Source organism: Megalopta genalis, chromosome 10 (assembly GCF_051020955.1).
Source record: "Megalopta genalis isolate 19385.01 chromosome 10, iyMegGena1_principal, whole genome shotgun sequence".
NCBI classification, from domain to species: domain Eukaryota; kingdom Metazoa; phylum Arthropoda; class Insecta; order Hymenoptera; family Halictidae; genus Megalopta; species Megalopta genalis.
In genome coordinates, this window is record NC_135022.1 from 10,853,848 (window position 1) to 10,876,024 (window position 22,177).

Sequence of the window (22,177 nt, forward strand, 5' to 3'; positions counted from 1 at the left end):
TTGGAAGATCGATCGTTATTCGACCCGAAATTCAAGTACTTGATTAAATTTAGTACACGAATAAATCTGTTATTTGAATCAGTCTAGTATTCGAGTCTGTTTAGTATCCGAATCAGTGAAAAAAACTAGTACTCGAATAAATCTAGTACTCGAATAAATTTAGTACTCGAGTAAAGCTGTCACTCGAATCAATCTAGTACTCGAATCCATGTAATACACGAATCAGTCTAGAACTGGAATCAATCTAGTATTTGAATCAATCTAATTCTTGAATCAATTTAGTACTCGAATCAACCTTGTATTCAAATCAATCTAGTACTCGAATTAATCAAGTACGCAAATCAATCTAGAAAAATCTAGTATCCTAATCAATTTGGAACTCGAATCAATCTAGTATGCGAATAAATTTAGTACTCGAATTAATCAAGTATTTAAATAAAGCTGTTACTCGAATCAGTCTAGTATTCGAATTAATCTAGTATTCGAATCAATCAAGTACGCAAATCAATCTAGAAAAATCTAGTATCCTAATCAATTTGGAACTCGAATCAATCTAGTATGCGAATAAATTTAGTACTCGACTCAATTTAGTACTCGAATTAATCAAGTACTTAAATAAAGCTGTTACTCGAATCAATCTAGTATTCAAATCAATCAAGTACGCAAATCAATCTAGAAAAATCTAGTATCCTAATCAATTTAGAACTCGAATCAATCTAGTACGCGAATAAATTTAGTACTCGACTCAATTTAGTACTCGAATTAATCAAGTACTTAAATAAAGCTGTTACTCGAATCAATTTAGTATTCGAATTAATCTAGTACTCGAATCAATCAAGTACGCAAATCAATCTAGTATCAATTTCAGTATCATAATCAATTTAGAATTCGAATGAATCTAGTACGCGACTAAATCTGGTATCCTAATCAGTCTAGTACCCGAATCAATCAAGTACACAAATAAATCTCGCACACCTCTCTATAACCCCGCATAGATCCGCCATCTACGACGCTGATCCCAATTCGTCGCCGATCTTCGACGTTTTACGTACTTGTTGATCGCGCGGATCTAATATCTTGTTCTTTGATGTTCGACTCCGGGTCTGCGGAATTCACCCAGTATTTCACTTTCGGTCTCCTTTCCTTTATCTCTGCGGCGTACGGGAAATTTAATTTTTATTCTATTTTTTTCCTCCGCCTCTCGTCCAAACCCCTTCTTCGCCTGCCTCTCTCGCCCTGCCCGCCTCACGGTTAAACTTTATTTCCCAGCCAATTTCAGCGGAAACGAAGCTCTTTTCTTTCTCTGTCTTTCCTCGCGTGCACGGACTTTGGATCTCGCGAGATTGAATTCCTCGGGCAGCGTTAGAGACGAACAGCGGAACTTCTTCTTTCGGCGCGGCGCGGCGAGTCGCGTCGCACGACTCTGCGGACGAGTTTTTAATTAAGAAGTTTGACTTCCGAGATCGCGCAGGCCGATGTTGGTTTGTCCGTTTGTTTCACGGATGGACTGTGCATGCGATGGCGATACAACGATCTCCGGAATCTCCGCCATACTTTTTTTGCGGGTTTGTCGATGGACCGACTTTTTCTCTCCCGACGAGGCCGGACGATTGCATTCGGCTGATTCATGATCGATGATGCACCGATACAAGTGTTCGCGTGTGGTCAGATTGATAGCGAGCTCCATTTTTTATTGCAGAGAGGATACACGCATGATGGAGAGGACGTGGCGGAGTATACGGAAGACAGCTTTAATCTTGTTGCTGACTTTGTTAGTGGCTGTGAGTACAAATTGCTTTTTATTCGGTTTCCCATCTTTTTTATTTCTCTTTTCTGAACGTTCATCAAGCCTTCGTCAAAATCAGCGAACCATGCTCGAATATTTATTTTATTCTATTCTCAATATTTCAACGGGACGAAACCTTCGCGTTGCAATGGACAAATAGAAAGTGATGACTAGATTGCGGATTTTTGTGCAAAATAAAAATTGTCTGCTTTAATTGCAAGAGACAGGGCCTGTATACTTTGAAAATTGTAATGAACTGCAAAAATAGACGGGTGATTTATTCTTAAACTAATCGTGATATCCAAATTTTTATTATTTATTAAATTATGTTTATTATTAAATTTTCTTTTATTTTTTACTTGTTTATTAAATTTTTTATTATTTTATTATTATTATTCGAGTGGTTAGGATATCACATTGTAATAGTTATGTATAATGAACGCCATAGCATCCACGTCGATGCAAATCAAATTAAATTGCATAATAATTTCAAAAAATAAATGCTACATAGAATTGAATGCATGATGTAATGTAGTTTATAAATTTGAATATTATAACATTCACGTCATCTTGCATTACAATGAAAATGAATTTTACTGTATTCGTGTCCGTGAATTTAAATTTTTTAAATGCTGTTAATGGTTCGCATTTGATCTATTAATTTTCGACATAAGTGCATGTGATTCTCAGTCTATTGGGTCATTAAGTATAAAATGCACGTATTTTTAACAACTGTAACAACTGTCGAACAGACAAGTAAAACAACTGATAACGAAAATAGAACTCATTAGAATAGAAAAAGACAGAATAAAGAAATACAGTGCCTAAAAGTTGCAATCTTTATTATGCTAATTTGATAGATGGCTTTTATGGATGACGTAACGCATGTCAGACTCAGTTTTTAAATGTAACTGTAATGAATAATTGCTTGAATAATAAAACGTCCAATGGATTTCAACGACTGTAGATTTTAGTTAAAATGATTTTTAATGCACACGTGGTCTCTAAGTTGCTAATGTTGGTATTTCGTTTGTTAAAAAACTCTAATGTTATTGTTCATATCGTTCGTTTATAAATGACTTGCTGAACGCAAAGATTCTGATTAAAGATCGCTCTCTATCGACGATAAGAAAATTAGGACATCGACGACGGATAATTTTATCAGAAGTATAAAAAGCACTGAAACATCTGCAAGTCCCGCTTTAAAATTCGAGGAAAACTAAATGAAGCAAAATGTTCCTTTAGTGCTCGAAAAATACGTATTTGACAACCCAATTGATAGCCAAAGAATGACAGAAGAACAACGAAGTATTTGTTAAAATTATCGATGGACTGGAAAATCTTTCGTTAAACATTGAAACGAAGATTTCATTTGTCTATTTTCAGATGCTTATCGGTGGCTTTGTTGAGAAAGTCGATAATTGTCAACGTTTGCGTGGTCAGTCCCACTTCTTGCCTTGATCAATGACAATTAATGCTACAAGCTATAACATTCGGAATATTGAACGTATTAGTTGATTATGAATTTGTAATTGGATTCTACTCTCCAAATAGACTGTTCATAATCTGTCGACTTAACTCGTAAACTACAGCCATATTTTTAAATGTATCGCCTGCCCTTGAGGAACTATAATAGTAGCGAACAGTCCATTGATCTAATTTAGCTCGCAGAGAAGATGTTTGCAATCTTCCTTCGATTGCGGATTATTCTTCGACATTCGGACTTTGTAATAGTTAACGATTTCATTTACATGAGAATTTACATGTCCCTCCACTTAATAATTAGACTATGAATTCTTAAATATAAAAATTGTCCGATTTTGTTGAAATAAACAGAAAGTAATATTTTAATCTTTCCAAAATTTTAGCTCATAACCGGACTGCCAATTACTGCCAGTTACTGTTTCAGTAGATATTGCATATTTTCAAATTAGTAAGTGCAAGTAAGTCTACGTTGAAATATTGCAAACTCGATGAGTAGACGGTCACATGGATTTTTTAATAATTACATTTATAACCCGATTGTGGATTAAATTGATAATCATTTTTGTCGGAAATTCATGAAATCCACTATCTATTTTAACACGGTAAGTGTCATGTGCATCGGTCACATGTGAGTTGACACTAATTTTTAACTAGATTTTGGCATTCATTTGAATCGAGATACATTCGAAAAGATTGAACAGTGATAAGATTTTTTGACTGCAGAAGAACGAAGATAACGTGTGTCACGATTTTCAACTTTCTAGTTCTGCTTTTGTTAAATTATATAATTTAATCAAGAATATCAAGGTACATATCCTTCTGAACTAGTTAGCCGAGTACACTCGCCATGAAGAAATGGCAAGATTTTGTGTTATGATGAATCGTATCATGAATGTATCGTAATTCGAATAAATCGTATGATGAATCGTATCGTAATTTATATTATCGTGAGAAACAGCTAATTGGTTTAGAAGGATATACATACTTTGATATTCTTTATTAAATTACATATTTCATAAAAGTGTTGTGTTTGTACAAAATATTAACTATATCGATGAAAATCAAGCATATGCAGTATGATTGGAGTAACTTATGCACTTTCGAACGAGATTGGAACAGTCAACCGGTTAACGCGTTAACCCTAGAAAGATAACCATATGACAACGTACGTAAAAGATAACCATACGCTTCAGAGGCGCATGCTTTTCTAAGGCGTCAATTTTATACTAACAATGGATATTTATTTAAGTTAATCTAGTCATTTTAAAGGTTTGGCATTATTGTCAAAATAAAATGCATTTATATTATATTTTTTTATATTTTAAGGAATTTTAAACTTCAATCACTAGACCTCCATGAAAAATTAACAAAAATCAACAGTCTTCGCAGGCGCCTCTGCGACGTAGGTTATCTTTCTCGGGTTAATAACAAATCTTCCAAAACTGACACTACAAAGCGTTCCAATAAAACATCCACAAAAATTGCTAGAAAATCTGTTCGCAAAGATAAACGTCTCCAATTAATCTAGAGATCTTTATAATTTTATGACATTCTTCTACGATCATCGAGTGCTAAGAAATCACATTGTCCACGAAGAAGTAAACGGTGCGATCAGCGTAACAGGTGATTCTCGTCGATAGAAGATCACCGATGATCACTTAGTGTCGTCGAAGTATAGGTTGCGCTCCGGCAAATAATCGATTGTCGCGTTATCGTGATCGGTATTATTACGCCCGTGGCCTCCAATTCATCCTCGAGCGAATGGAGATTACTACACGCGGCTGTTCCTCCTCGTTCGAATTGACAGACAGCTCGTACGGCTACCGTTATGCCGCGTTGCGTAAAACAGGTGAATCTATTGACGCAGTTGTCTGTGTTTCGTCGTGTCGCATTGTCGGTTGATCGTTATTTCCACCGAAAGCGTGGTACACAAGCTGTTCCTCGGCTGATAGCACCGCCGAGTCAGAAAGTGTACAATAAAATTTCCATCGTGCGACGTTCCTTTGTCGAGAAAATTAAATGACATTAAATGACAAAAATTAAATGACAATTTAATGACAAAGTCTAGCACTTGGCTAACTTTTCTAAGAAGAATTCTATAAGAATTCTATAGCAATGTAACAATGTAGGATAATGATGAAACAAGAGCACGTTGACTTTGAACATGTTCAATCGCTTAAATAATTTTTAGGTTTTCCAAAATGAAGATCGCGACAAAGAAATTTTGTTCAATATTCTCGACTTGCTTTCCCACGTTAACTCATTCTGTGTCAAAAGTATACTAATCTTGTTTGCTCAGGAGTCTCGATTAACTGTCAAACTCAATAGGCATTTACACAAACAGATACCAGTAACAATTGCATTTAATTTTTCTGAGTAAAATTATTTTCTGCTAAATATCTTCGCTTTGAAAACTTCGAAAATTTATATAAAAAAGATTTCGTTCTGTATATTCGCGATATAGATAATTGTTCAACTCCTCTCTCTCTCTCTCTCTCTCTCTCTTTATTTCTCTCTGGTTCGCGTAATGAATAATGATTAATAATGGTACTAGCGTAATTGAGTGAGTTTGAATCATAGTGGCGTAAGTTATATTTTCCTTGTTGTGAGAAACAACGAGTGTCATTGTTTTCTTAATATATGTATTGTTTACTATCCAAATTCATAGATAGATAGTTTAGAGTTAAGTTAGTTTATAGTGACTTTTTTTATAATTCATTTCATTTGTTCTATTTTTTTTTTCAACATTTTGGCACGTATAGATTACATTTGAACACATAAGTCAACATTTTCGAGAATGTGGCTCACGCCGCTATGATCCTAACCAGCTCAATTCTCGCAGGTAAATGTTTGTTGACGATACTCGATAAGGAAAGAAAACGGGCGCGTTTCATTGATACATCTAAATGTCTGCCGTCTGGGACCGCTATTTGCGGGACACGCACGCGTTGCTTGAGATACAACACGACGTTAATGCTTCTGGGGAATCACTATAGCCGCGGGCCCTACTTGTACCACATATTGCCGACTGTTCGAAGACGAACTATCGATCTGACACTTCGCACCCCGGACGGAGATCAAAAAGTGTTCCTGCTGAAACTCACCCTCCGTTGGCACTTTGTGTCAAGCCTGTGTCGGTTGCAGCAAGCATTACTTGTTTCTTCTTGCCATGTATATTATTTAATTACGCGTTGGCGTGTATGCCATTTGTTTAGAATGTGGAAAAGTATTTGATACAAAATCGATGATTATATAGTCGCAGAGCATGATCGAGTCTGTTCGAGCTACATCGTATCTGGTGTAAACTATTTCTGTCTAATCCTGAATTTTGCAAAATTGTGTAAAATTATATGTTGTGTTATATTCTTTACTTCAGTCAAATAATAGTAGAACTGAATATAGCAAAGTCGCAGTGCTTTATCTTATATGTATATTGTAAATTGTTTTATCATAGTTGGTTTCTCGATTTTGACTTGGAAAAAGATCAAGACGAAATAATAGGTATATATATATACCTATTATTTCGTCTTGATCTTTTTTGATCTTTTTTCAAGATCGAGAAACCAACTATGATAAAACAATTTACAATATACATATAAGATAAAGCACTGCGACTATCTATATATATATAGTTGGACGAACCAATTAATAAAGTCTAGTAGAATATTTCCGTCTGGAAGATTATTTCCGAAATTATCCGTTATACATTCTATACAGGACGTCCCAAAATTATGGTACTTCCAGGAAATAAGAGGTTCCCGAGGTCATTTGAAGTAACTTTTTCCTTAGCGAAAATGCAATCCGCGGCATCGTTTACGAGTTATTAACAAAAAACAGTGACCAATGAGAAGCGAGCTCGACTGGGACAAGGCGGCCAAGTCAACGAGTGAACGAATCTCAGTTCTGCTTATTGGCTCGGCCGCCACGCGCCAACTGATCTCGCCTCTCATTGGTCACTGTTTTTCGTTGATAACTCGTAAACGAAGCTGCTGATTGCATTTTCGCTAAGAAAGAAGTTACTTCAAATGACCTCAGGAACCCTTCATTTCTCGCTTGTACAATAATTTTGGGACACTCTGTATATCTATGGACACATCACAATCTGCAGTATAGAATGTCGCAATTTGTTGGCTATTTTATTCTTTGAATATTGGCTGTTTCGTCAATGAAATGTTCTGCGATTACATGGCATTCGCTTCTTGCTGCAGGTCAAATTTAATTAACGAAACAGGCGATGTTTTCGTTAATCGATAGGGAGCAATTGAATTTTCCAATGATGTTGTTAAATCTAGACGAGACGTTTCCATGAAACAGTGTAAGCGTGTGTGTGTATGTGATATTGTCTTTTGCAATTATTGTCTGCCCGTTGGACGTGTGTTTCGCTGATAAGTTCCATTATTAGTAATTGTTAAATTACTGTTTCGATTTGATGATAATAAATCGAATATCTGGTTCATTAATATTACGGTTGTCGCAGCGTAAAATATCGTTAATTATTTACCAATAATAACAGTGTTTAAATTTCATAATTACTAATTGAGTATAACGCAAAGCTTGAATTCTGATCATTCGTTTTTAAAAACGTCACACTGTTTTTAAACATATTAAACAGTTGAAAATATTACAATTTTATATGTAATTGCGATTTTTGTTGCGACACAAAGCAACCTTGCATTTGATGCACTCATTTCGTGAAACTCGAAAAAAGAAAATATCTCTCCAAGTAACACCCACATTCAAATGTCAAAAAACATATAACTTACTCGCCAAAAGTAATGTCAAGTCTTTTATTTCACACGTGGTCTATTGTCTGTTGTTATCAACGTGTGTTCGGAAACGCACATACGCACAGGTTTTTGAATAAAATTAACTGGAACTGGAATGTAGACAATTGGCAACAATATGCATTCAAGGGTTAATATTTGACACGTTTTTGTTTCGAAATATGAGACTTTCGAAAGTTTGTATTATATGTTAAACCAAAAAAGACAACTCAAAAAAACTATTAAAAGAAAATGTTAGTTTAACAGATGACGAAGAAGAAATTGTACTCAATAATGAAAATAATTGTGATGAAAGTTATGGCGAAGTACATTGAGAACAATGTATTCATATAGCATTACCGATGGGTCCACGAGAACTATGGTGCCGAAAAAACATGTTCAGTATGTGTGTGTGTGTGTGTGTGTGTGTGTGTGTGTGTGTGTGAAAAAAAGGAAAGAAAATAAATTTCCTGAAGAAGCTAAATGGATCTCATGTTGGATAATTATTTTCCAGATCTGTGAATTTGCATAGTTTTAGTTTTTCCTTCAATATGACGAAGTGGAATAATTTTCCTACATTTTCCAGTCAATTCTAAAAGAATATAATACACACGTAATTTTGAAACATGTATCTACTTTTAACACTTTGATGACCGGAGGAGTCATGTACACACTTGACTGCGTGAAAATTTAAATTGGAAAAATCTTCTTTTAAAAAATGCATCATAATTATACTGTTAGCGCTTTGATTGCTGCGTCACCCATATCTGGGTGACAGAATTATTTAAGATTTAATTCTTTAAAATTAATTGTTACGGTGATCCATTATAATTTCTTACTCTCATTAAGGCTCGCAAGAGTTAAAAATGTTGAGAAACTAATCGACGTCATATAACTTTGCTTATTCGAATTTCATTGAATAAGATGAATTTTTTAATATTCTGGCGCAGTCGTCAAAGTGTTGATAAAGGTACTTAATAATAAAAAATTATGATTTAAAAGAAAGATGGGTCACCCGTCAGGCATCTTTACCCTATCACGGACACAACGAACGAAACGCGAAATGCACCTGGCAGGCGTGCCGTAGGTACACCGTATGCGTCCCGCAACGAAAACTACACGGTGCTCAGTGTTAACTATACGGCGAGCAGCCGAAGCGAAGATAGTAGGCCATCGCGCCGGACGCGTTGTCCTCTTTCGACTATACTCTCTAGACTCTAGACTCGATCTTTTCTTTCCCCTTCGCTCGCTGGAGGTGCTGGTCGCGCACCTCGCTCTCTTGCCCCCCCTCCGTTCCTCTTTCTCTGTCAAGGAAACGGCCCGCGATGCGATATATAGCAGGTCAGACTCTAGTCGAGTTCCAGCCAAGGATTGACTTCTTTTCCATCGGCAGCTTTCTTTCCTGAGAAACGTCTCGCCCTGTTTTCGTGCTGTTCCGTCTCGGCTCGACCCGCCTTGTCGTCTTGTCTCGCTTCCGATCTTGTCGGACTTTTCACGCTAAACGATACCAGTTCTCCTGGTCGCGTCTCGCTGACACCGGCACACCTAACTCCAACCCTCCGGTCACCCTAACTCCAGGCTCTGTCGAAATCCATTGATTAACCCAGTGACTCAGAGGCACTGCTAAAATTTGTTATATCTCGTCTTCAAGATAAATTTTGTATGAACAAAGTTCGAATTTGAGAAATTGTTAAGAGTGTAACTGTTGTGCGAGTCCCAAGAGTCAATTTCACGCGCATAAAATGCATTTTGTTATATAGAATAGTGATACTATGAGTTGGAAAAATGATTTTATATTTACAGTTAAAATAGCTTCGAGTGCAAAGGGTTAACCCTTTGCTCTTACAAGTTAAGGGGAAATTAATCCTGACAAAATCGCATCCATCTTTTTACGGAGATCGAGAGTATATGCTACAAAGATCGTAAAAATGTAAATTAAGATCTGGTCCGATCTTGAGAAATCGACAATTATTATTAATATATATTATATGTAATGTATAATAATATGTAGTATACAATAATATATAATATATAATAATATCTAATAAATAAGAATATAAAATATATAATAATATCTAATTAATTAATATATAATAATTAATAATAATATAGTAATAATAATAATATAATAATTAATTATCTATTTATTCACTCACGTTTCATAATTTAATCTCACGTAAAGAGATAATTACTTTTGGGTAGACGGTTCGTCATTTCCTCAGGCTCATTTTTTTCTTCCTTCTTCGTTGACCTCTCAAGGTCAGACCTGGTCTTGGTAGCACTTCTAATTTACATTTTTGTTTATCTTTTTAGCGTACACTTTCGATCCGTATAAAAATATCGTTGCGATTTCGTCATCAGTTAAATTGATGAAATTCGAATCATCGGTTTTGTTCGATGAAACTCGAGCTGTGGGGTTGACAATTTTGATGTTGTTTTTACTCTTGTTGTTCTCTTGCGTTTTATAGATCGCAGACAGAGGTACATTCGATCTATCGGCACAAGCGATCGAGGCTAGGCAAATTGGGCGCGATAATTAAAAATGTTCTTTATTCATATTCTATGACTTCGGTTCTTCAGATCGTTAATTTTGCAGTGGTACGCTGAGGTTTCTTCGATTAAAATTTGATGTAGACTGATCTTCGTTACTACGTTACCATTTAACTTCAAATACGAATCAATTTCATTTCTTTTGGGTTGTTGAACTTTGGAGTAGACGGATTCCACAGAATTATTGGGGAAAGTTTTACTGTGACATTCTACGGTTCAAGAAGATTTGTGCAAGGTTATTCGGGAAGATGAGTTATATTCTTATTTATTGACAATGCAATTCTTCGATATAACTTTCAATTTAATTTTAATTTTTTTAATTAGGACTGCATACTAGTCAAAATTCAAATATTTGTTGGTCAAAGTTGGAGACATTTTGAAGAAGATAATTAGATTGGTTTATTACTTATACAAGACAGAAGATAATTGTTTATTAGATATGATCGCTAGGAAACGGAAAATCATGAAATCGACTATAGTTATGAAATTATACTAATCAGTCTCCCATCATATCAATTAGTACAACACATATTCGTGTATATTTTGTTCTTTTTTATCATTATGGCTACCTTTCTAATCCAATCTACTTCGAATAGATTCACAAGTACGCGCAGCGAATAAAGAGAAGTATCTAAGAAAATATAATAAAACTAAAAATTCAACATTAATCTAGAAACATGGAACACTGAAAGTAAAGCAATAATATATGCCACAGAGAAATAGAAACGATAAAATCATTAAATACTGGCTCGATGAAAAATTTCTTAAGAAAACCAGATATCAGTTCCACTTTATTTGCGTGACAGTAATGAAGAAAATACACGCGTTGCAGCAAACGTTTTGTACGACGGTGTGCGGCGGGTGTTTGAACGCAATTGTTTCGTATTAAACCATAGCCTCGGTCCATTTGTCAACAGCAGATATTACACCGAAAGGTGAGGTATTGTCGGCGTTGCAACGCGCTTGAGAACGCGATGCAATTTCGTGTAATGAAACACATTTAAAATCTGACTCCGGGCGACGAACCGGGACGAGACGTGTCGCGGACGAAATTAGATTAGGCTGAAATATGCTTCGGAGAATTAATGTAAACACCACAAAACAGGACGCGTGAAACGTGAAAAATGTTCTCGCCGCATATTTTCATTTGGCTATGGGCGCGGATGCCGCGCGACAGGTGGCGGAACCCGCGGCGCGCGGTTCCTTTTTCGGGAAATTGGAAAAGTCTTTTGCACACCGGTATCGTTGAAAGCTTTCCCCGGTGCCTGAAAATTCTCACTAAATAGCGGAAAATTAAATTCCTCTACCTGTTCACTGTACAAAGGCGTAAGCTTTTGGAACGAAACTATTGTTAGCTGCAATTGATCGATGCTCTAAATTAAAAAATGGGAGAACGCTTTTCTATTATCGTTTTTTGGTGAAATTAACATCAACGTTAACGATACAGTCCCTCGTAAGATTTATAAGATTGAATTCATTCCGATATTTCACGCCTTTTATTGTAGGTATATTTTAGATTTTTATTCATTATACATGTATTTCTCTTTTCAGTAAGTTTCATAAATTGAAGGGAGAATGTAATAGTAGGTTTTAAAGACTTTACCGTTTTGTATTTGTTCTTTTTATCATAAAAGCACAAAATCCACGGTTAATAATTAATGTACGAATAAAAAAATAAATTTATTAAAGCGTCCTTTAAATTTCAATAATTGTTAAGTACAAAATACAGTAATTAAAAAATCTAATAATTATTATAAAAATATATTATTATAAAATTATTATTATAAAAAATATTATATATATATATTATATTATTATTATATTATTATATATATATTATTATTGTAATAATATTGTATTATATTATATATATATAATTATTATTATAATATTATATTATATTATATATATTATTATTATAAAAATATTATTACCAGAATCTAGTAATTATTTCAACTTAAACTTCCGTTCCATGTCGTTAATCGCATTGTTCTAATTCGAATAAACTAATAGCGATAAAAATGTACAAATTTGGCGTTTATAACGACAACAATTGTTACGCTATTCACTATCGTCGTGCGAAACAGGTTTCGTATCGCGTTTCAAACGCAGAAACTGTGGTTAAAGGTGTGTGCATACTAAATATAATACTATGCGATCACAAGGACTGCGGCTGTCGTTTAATGTTATGGAAAGTGCGAAGGAGAGTGAAAACTAACGATTTCGAGTAGTTTTCGTAACTACCATAAACCACCATTGATGAATCTCGACGGATAGTAAAAAATCACTCTCGTTCATCGTGCGGCTCTTTGAAACGTGTAATCTTGCGGATGACCGCGAGCTTTTCACCGTGCTTGTTTCGTCCCTCGATCTTGTAATTCGAGATCGTTCGTGTAATTTCAGCAGACCGTTGGTCTAGACCGCTTAATTATAAATTTCAGATACCATAATTGTGTTTCAGCTTTGATACGAAATATTAATTTTCGTGGTTTCCATTCTTATAGTTCGAGGCAATACGTTGCATTTTCTATGTACACTGATATATTCGTTTCAGCAGTCATTGCTTTCGGTAGAGTAAATTGTTCATATAAAGAGATTAACTTGTATTAACTTTTCCATCATTTGGAATTGTTAAGAATTTTCTTGATTGCAATTTTCTTGTTTATGGCATTGTGTTTATGTATTAGAATGAATCGCTCTGAAATTTTGTTTATTACATCAATGGTAAATATTTATTTTTATCATGTATATTCCATATTAACGTAGTCTAAAAGATTGTTTTAAATTAAAGTGAAAAATAAAATATATTTGTAGGTAAAGAAATGAACAATTTAGTGATGAACAAAGGACAAATGTCCTTTGAGACATTTTGTGACATTTGACAATTGTCCTTTTTTCAATGTCCGTTGAGAGTTTTTATTAAATAATAAAATAATGTTAAAATAAAAAATGTAAATCGATAGCTTGATATTTTTTCTGAATTTTTTCTTGCTTAAATTTTTCTTTTGTTTCGAGACAATTATTTCCGCGCGGAGAATGTTACAGAAAGATTTTCTTTACTTTTTTCTTTACTTTTATTTCGTATTTACTACATCCAGAAGCAGCTTGGAAAATATAATCAGATTGTCGGATGAATTTCTGTACGAAATGCTTCGCGTCGAAGAAAATTACAGCGTTCTGTAATTAATTGCAGAGTACTGAACTGTTAATTGCTGCTGCGCGTCTCGGCGCAGGTTTCTGGGCTACCTGTTTATGCTTTACGGTCGGCTGACCGTATTGCACGAAAAACGGTATTATTTGAATACACTCCATATAATGAAATTATGCAGTCTCAAAGATGTTCCGACTTTGTCATTTGAATATTTAAATAGGCTGACCTATTTTGCATTCTCGAGAAGAATTACCCGTTTCGACAAGCGAATATATATAGCTTTAACCACTATGTTTCTGTTGTATCTTCTCCTTCGTCTTGTTCCATGATTTATGTAGCGTCGACGTTTGGGTCGTTAGCGACCCTTCCGTATCTATTTTATTAAGCCACATATCAGGTCTACGCGACTTACTCAATTTCGATAAACTTTTTTATTAGCTTCTTCTTTATAATATCTATATCTCGGGGGGAATATAAAGATTTCTACACTGTAGAAAAATAGATTAATTCAGAATAGTAAATTACTTCTCATTTTATAATCAGAATGATCGAATATATTATGATTTATAGTTGTGTCTTGTAACAGTACACCTTTATCGTCATTAATAGCGGTTATTATATATTATATATTATAATAATTAAATATAATAATTAAATAATATCTATTATATATTATTTTATTATAATAATAATATATATTATATTATTATATATTATATATATTATATTATTATATATTATATATATTATATTATTATATATTATATATATTATATTATTATATATTATATATATTATATTAATACATATATTATATATGTATTAAACTTATACTGTACTTATACATTTTGCGTAAATAAAATAAATTTATGTATATATATTTAATGATACACTTCATCATCGATATTAAATTTTATTGAATACTTGACCGTCAATTACACAATAACAAAAAAATATAATAAAGCTACTTGTACATTTATGTACTACGAGATATATTAAAATGTTTTATGAACGAACTAAATACATGTATGTTGCATACATTTAAATTCAGTAATATACTTTAGTTGTCATTAATAACTAGACTGCGGATCTTTATGCAAAACAAACATTATCTCTATCCATTACAATTAACAGAAGTCACTTTGGAATTTCTTTCCTTAACACTTACTTGACTTATTTTTTCTGTGTCTCTCTTGGTTTCCGAGCATTTCTTAAGAGAATTAAATAAACACGTATGTATGGTTTCAAAGCGTTGCAGTTTAATTAAATAAACACTATTTTTAATAAAATTTTACTAATTTATTTATTTACATATCTGGTATTAATAAAATATTAATAAAGTATTAATACCATAACGTAACGTAAATCTACGTGCCCCTTTCTAAGAAGACAGAATGGAAAAATTGAACGAAAAAATGTACGTGAACCGTCCATTAAGTCTTAGTAATTTTAGTGACATGAAAGCAATGTATTGACACTTCTCTGTTATTTGAACCTGTCTGATGCTTCAAATTCTATCTACTCATTTTTCTCATAAGTGCATAAAATCCGCAGTCTATTAATAACTACGCTGCGAATCTTGATGCAAATTCTTATTATTATATAGAATTAATTGGAATAGAGGAATGTTTTACCAACCAGAAGATCTCATGTGGCATAAAATACAGTAGAAATACCAACGATTTTTGTTAAAATTGTGACTTATATTTTGTAAAATATTAATAAAATATTAATAAAATATTATAAAATTTTGTAATGTTGCACATATGACAATACCACGAAGATCCAAAGTCGACAATACAGTAAATTCTCTCTAACTAATGCTCAGCTTGTACACAAAAGTGGACAATTTCGGAAGAGGAAATACGATTATTCGAGCCTTGCGGCTCGTTTCTACAATGATTGACGATCGACGACTATAAAAATGCAAGGCTGGAATAATCGTACCTCCTGTTCCCAAATTATTCATTTTTGTTTCCAAACGGAGCATTAATTAGGGAGAATTTACTGTGAATACTTCGACAAGTTTGACGTCGAATGGAACAAATCGAAGCCATTTTAAACTGAAGTGAGCATAAATAACATGCGGCTAAGCAAACAGGACAAGCATTAATGCACTTAATGCTCGGTCGTTTCGAATAGCAGTATCAACGGGCATTGTTCTTCTTTAATTAAAATCCCGCCCCGCGAGTTTTCTTCAACAAAAGGCTGCTGCCCGCTTACCACGGTTCTCAACCTGATTCTCACGGCTGTGGACCCCGCGCGGCTCCGTACTAATCGTCTCGTTGTAATTAGATCGTCCCCGCTTTTCCGGAAATCACGTTTTCGGCCGGAAAAGGACGGATAATCCCGCTATCGAAGCCCGCTTTGCTCCGCGCGTGCAGGTTCATTGCGGCCGCTTTCCTCAAACAGAAAACTACCACCGCCATTATTCGATCACGTTCGAGCCGTTGAACAAGCTCGGCCTCGAGAGGCTATTACACCCTTCGCAGTTGTTTACAATCGACGAGTTATTTCGAATAAGGGTGTACCCGCTGGAATCATGTTCCGGAATAGTCGATCTTGAAACTTCCTTTCGTTCGGGGTTTGCGGCACTTCCGAGAAGTTCTCACGTACATTTTGTTTTCCATTCGTATAGGATAAAATAAGAGACACAGCTATTATAAAAGAGAAAGTTTTCATTTAATTAAATTATTTCAGACACCCTTTTCGCGAATATTTGGTCTCGAAATTATTTCATGAAATGCATTTGATACAAATAAGAGTAATTTATATTTAATCCTTAATTATTAATCACCCACATTGCAATTCTATTTATTTTTGTAACAAATGTTCAACTTTTCATGTTTTTGATTATTTTATAGACACGTTGGTTAAGAATAAAATATCAATGAAGTATTTATACACTAGTTTTTTTGTAATTGATGTGCGTAGAGAAACAAATAAAGTATTTCGTTCCTGTCATTATACTGACGTTGAACATGTTTATTTTGTGTAAAAATACACAGTTTATTTGCATATTACAACACTGAAAGTAATTGATTATGTCTCATCAAAGGACGAAACAATAATAACAGATGTGGCAGCTTTTAAACATATTTATTGAATTCTAAAATAATAAAAGTATTACATAGTTTATTTCAGACGCGAATTGACAATGTTAAAGGTATCCTTTAACTAGTTAGAGTAAGTAAATAAACGAATGTTAGTAATAAAATTACGAAAATGAAACAGTTATTTCATTACAACTTAATTCCATATTATTACGACCACACATATACTTTTCGAAGAGATTGCGATAGCTAACTGGTTAGAGATATTAAAACAGAAATTGATAGACATTGTTTGTCAACATTTCATAAAAATCGGAATCATTTTTAAAATGTTTTTTATCGAGTTTGAAATGCCATTTTTGTTCAACTTTTTTGGCGAATTAGGTGAATTAGGAGAATTAACTAAGTGATTTATTGTTAGTAATTTAATTATTAGTAATTTATAATGACATGGCAAGGTTTGTAGATCATGAAATTGCGATAATCAGAATATCTCCAGAAACGAACCGAATAGGAAGAGCTCTTGAATTGTCGCGAGAATTTACTGAAGACACGCATTACCGCCAATCTGCCGTGGTAATTGAAAGTTTGCTGAGGCATTAATTATTATCGTGCGGCGAATATAGGAAAACGCTTTCCATTTTCATTAATGGCGTATCACTGACCACTATTTATATTCGTATCGTGATTGCAATGCCATTGTTGCATTTCTCCCGATAAACGAGAATGCAACGTATGTACATTCAACTATCGTCCCTGTAAACCGCAGCTAATTTATTGATTATGGATAAACGATTTATGTCACAAATTTTCGTATCATTTTATTGAATATTTTGCGTACGAAAGAATTCGCACGCAATTGATAATTTATGCCGAAGATTGCCAGCTTTTAGGTATTTTACAGAAAATTTGTGCTTATGATTAATTGATCGAAGAACTTTTCACTGAGAACATTTTCTGAGTCACGAATAAAATAAAATGTTTACGTTAGCAATAAATCCTTACATGTTTTCAAAAATAGTTACATAAAAGATCCATTTTTGATTTTCTAACAATTTTGTTTTTCACTTTAATTCATCCATTTGTAGTTGTTCATAATTTCATACTTTAAATAAGTGTATTAAAAATCAATCCAGTTGTAGGGACATTAACAATTTTGTATCTTCTGAAATTGAAAATGATTTGTCTAATGGCCAATTTGTTACTAGGAGATCAAATTGGGAGTTTAGACGATAGGCGGTGCTAATTTGTTCGCTACGACACATTGTGACATCAATTTTATCATATCTTAATTTTATCATTGAATGGCATGTTCTTTCTTAATTAACACAGTGTGATCTTATGCAATATGCTATGTAGCAACACACAAATTCCGGAATACATGTTCATTAACTACAACACCGTGCCTTCGCTTAGGGACATTGTAGTCGAATTGCAGTGTATATTTAATTAACAATTACGAACTTCATTATTTCATAAATTGCTCTTGCTAAAATGTTTCGCGTGTAAGAAAATTGTTTATAGTGAATGGAACTGCACGCGATGTAGACTAATGAGCAAAATAATTACGAAAAAGCGAAAGTCGTACGAATTGCAATAATGCGTCCCTTTCGAACGTATTGTGTAAATTTATATACGTATCATGTAATCAGCTAAATAATATAGTTACTTCATAGATTCGGTACGTTTTAAAGTTTTTGCTGTTTACGTGTGTAATATAAATGAAATATAAAAAAATTACTAAAAATTTAGTGTAAACATATATGTAATATAAGTTCTATACATTTTTTAGTTGAAATCACAGTTTGAGTAATTAATGACAAACAATCGAGAGTAGAATATTGTAAAAATCGATTTGTACTTCCAAATAACACATAAATACCTTGTTTATTTAGCCGTACGGAGGTATTTATGATTACGTGCTTGATATTTACAATGTTCAAAAACTATCGAGAGTAGAATATTGTAAAAATCGATTTGTACTTCCAAATAACACATAAATACCTTGTTTATTTAGCCGTACGGAGGTATTTATGATTACGTGCTTGATATTTACAATGTTCAAAAACTATCGAGAGTAGAATATTGTAAAAATCGATTTGTACTTCCAAATAACAAATAAATACCTTGCTTATTTAGCCGTACGGAAGTATTTATGATTACGTGCTTGATATTTACAATGTTCAAAAACTACCGTAACTCCGAGCAAGTACAAGAGAGAACCATAAATTAGCGACATTAATGCATTCGCGCAGAATAACGAGTTAAACTCGTATTGCATGATTGAAGCCGAAATTCACAGGCATGAGTTAGACTGATGCATGCGTTGCAACCACTTTACATACAAGGTTATCCAGCTTCATTCGTTTTCATTCTAATTAACCCTTTGAAATTAACTCGTCGAATTTTCTCAGATTAATTACTAGCAAATCCAACGTATTTATTCGTGAAACGGTAAACAACGTTTCAAATAAAATATAAAATGGTACATAATGTTAAAAACTAATAATGATGTTAAAACAACGCTCCGAATAAAATATAAAATGATGCAAAGTTAGGAACAATTACTGTATCTAAGCAGAGTTTGGTATAAGTTTATCTTGAAAGTGCCATAATAAATATAAGTCTTCTCGTGTCTCCTGAGTGAAGACATTCAATTACAAAGGGTTAAGTATTACATGTTAATACGTTCTATTTTTCATTTCCCTTTAACCTCAAATTTCTCAATCAGCTTTTAACACGAGAAGTAAGATCTCACACGTTCTTGTCATTGTTCTATGATTAATGTTTCTTACTGTCTTATAATTTATCAACGTGTGATAATAAAACAATATTGATTTATTGATGTATTGATTTGTTGCAAATCCCCTGATACTTTGTAATCCCGTCGATTCCTAATTAATTTTAATATACGAATTAAATATATTTCTGAAGAACTAGAAGATATTAATAAAATCGAATTACATTTCATATCTAATGAAATATTTACAATTATTTTATCACGTAAAACCCCGATACAAAAGTTGAAAAAAATCAATTTTACTTCTTCAAATATTTAAAAATTCTTCCCTAATACTTATTCAAATTTAAGTAATTCATTTCAAAATAAATACTGGAACGTGTTCTATATTTCATCATTTTAAGTAGTAAATAAAATATCTTTTAACATACATCGATTCCTAAACGGTGTGTGTGTGTGTGTTTTCCGTTTCAAGACGACTTGTACGACAATTTTACTTCTTCAAACATTTAAAAATTCTTCCCCAATACTTATTCAAATTTAAATAATTAATTTCAAAATAAATACTAAAACGTGTTCTATATTTCATCATTTTAAGTAGTAAATAAAATATCTTTTAACATACACCGATTCCTAAACGGTGTGTGTGTGTGTGTGTGTTTTCCGTTTCAAGACGACTTGTTCGACAATTTTACTTCTTCAAACATTTAAAAATTCTTCCCCAATACTTATTCAAATTTAAATAATTAATTTCAAAATAAATGCTAAAACGTGTTCTATATTTCATCATTTTAAATAGTAAATAAAATATCTTTTAATATACACCGATTCCTAAACGGTTTTCCGTTTCAAGACGACTCCGCCGCAGTAATCGGCGCGCGGTCTCGCTGCTGACAGACTATCCGAAAACGACAAATATTATTTCGAAGCACCGTTACCTTTCCGAACTGACAGAACCAGTGGTCATCGAATTTTCTCCGCGGCAGTCTTTCTCCGTGCGTCGTGTACAACCGCAGACCAGCCGCGTTATCGAAAAACCCGCGACATGTAGGTACCGTCGCTCGTGCAAACTGACCCGACCCACTTTTTGCCATTATATACGGAGAAAGAGACTCTGCCGGTGGTATTGCGAGGTTCGCCGGGCTTCCGAGGGGCCCCGGTGGGGCTTTTCTCTTCGTAAAATCTGCTATCTTATTTTTCGATAGCGGCCAAAGGAAGCGGATGGACCCGCAGGTACGCCGGGTAGCTTTCTAAACGGCTGAAACTCGGCCGCTTCGATTCGATTCTCGCTTCTGCCGCCTCTTTTATTTCTCGACGGACCGTTTTCTGTTTTTCCGTTCTCTCCGTCGGCTGCTGCTGTCCCTTTCCCACCGATGTCACGACCTCCTCCTCGAGTTTTCCCATTTTCATCGACAACTCCCGGTTTAATGGACTTCGCGCAGTTTCCGTTTCACGGCGAGCGTTCTTATTTCTCGACGCGAACGCCGCGCCGGGACCGTCTAATTACGACCGAATGGCCGACGAAATCGACTGCTTGGACAATTAACGAGCGTCCTTTGTCCTCGGCCATCGGACACGGCGCGGCCGTCGCCGGACGCGGACCATGGGGCTCTCGATGATGACACTCTGGAAAAATGAAATCTGTCTTCGCCTACGGCCGCGACGCCCCGTTCGTTTCCGACCGGAAACTCACGTGTCCCTCTGGCTTCTTTCATTAGTGGGACAAGGCGGAGCTGCGGGGGAGCGTCGAAAGTGACGCTACACACGCCGACAGCCCGCATAGAAATTTTAGTCGTGTCGGGATTATTCGGCGTGTCCCTGTTATCTGGCGCAATGCTCTGTTCCTGTATTCTGGCGACTTCGAGCTCCACAGAATTGTTCAGCTCATCGCGCTACGATTTCTTTCGAGGTTACGTCGATTAGCGCTTCTTAACACTTTTTTCTACCGGGATGCTTTTTTTTGAATCGGCGACCGAAAGTTACGCATTTCTTTAAAAATTGTTCAAAAACCATACAATAACCGTATCCATGATTTATTAAATTATTTGTATTAATATATAATGTAATCAATTTTATTTTTAAATTAGTGTTTAGAAGAAAATTATCTAGCTTCTCTTAGAGCAGTTGGAAAGAAATTATTATGATATTTACACCATTCCCTTGCCGCTTTTTATAATGTATTATTAGAAAATAAGAAATGTTGAAAAGGAATTTGTATAGCTTGTAAATTTTGTTGACAACAATTTCTATTCTGTTAAAAATATTTTACTTAACCTCATTGTAACTTAAAAAGTATATTTTTCAATTTATATTTAATATTAGCATTACTTTATTAATATGGCCTATTAGAAATAAAATAGTGTCCTCCATATATCTATATAAAGTGTGCAGACGATTTAATTTGACACAATTCTATGCGAGGAAATCACAAAATAATACAAAAATATTTCTATATATACTCGTGTGGATAATTATAAACTCTAAGTAACTTTTACATTCTCATTGATATTTAAACCAAAAGCAAAAAAATTATATTCGTATATTTTTATTTTTTATTATTTCTTACATAGAAATATACAGATTTGGTGTTTTGTTAAGTTTTTATTATGTCTGTATTAGAGAAATAGTAAAAAATAGAAATATACATAT

General features: G+C 34.0%; 1 protein-coding gene across 3 annotated transcripts in view; it reads left to right on the plus strand.

Annotated features, from left to right (window-relative positions):
• The window catches only part of dyl (transmembrane protein dusky-like), a 73,410-nt gene that overhangs the window by 29,784 nt on the left and 21,449 nt on the right, over window positions 1–22,177 (plus strand). For all 3 annotated transcript variants that reach the window (XM_033469750.2, XM_033469749.2, XM_033469751.2), the window contains exon 2: window positions 1,700–1,781. In XM_033469750.2, coding sequence (XP_033325641.1) covers window positions 1,713–1,781 — 69 coding nt within the window. In that variant the 5' untranslated portion in view covers window positions 1,700–1,712. The remainder of the gene's footprint in view (window positions 1–1,699; window positions 1,782–22,177) is intronic.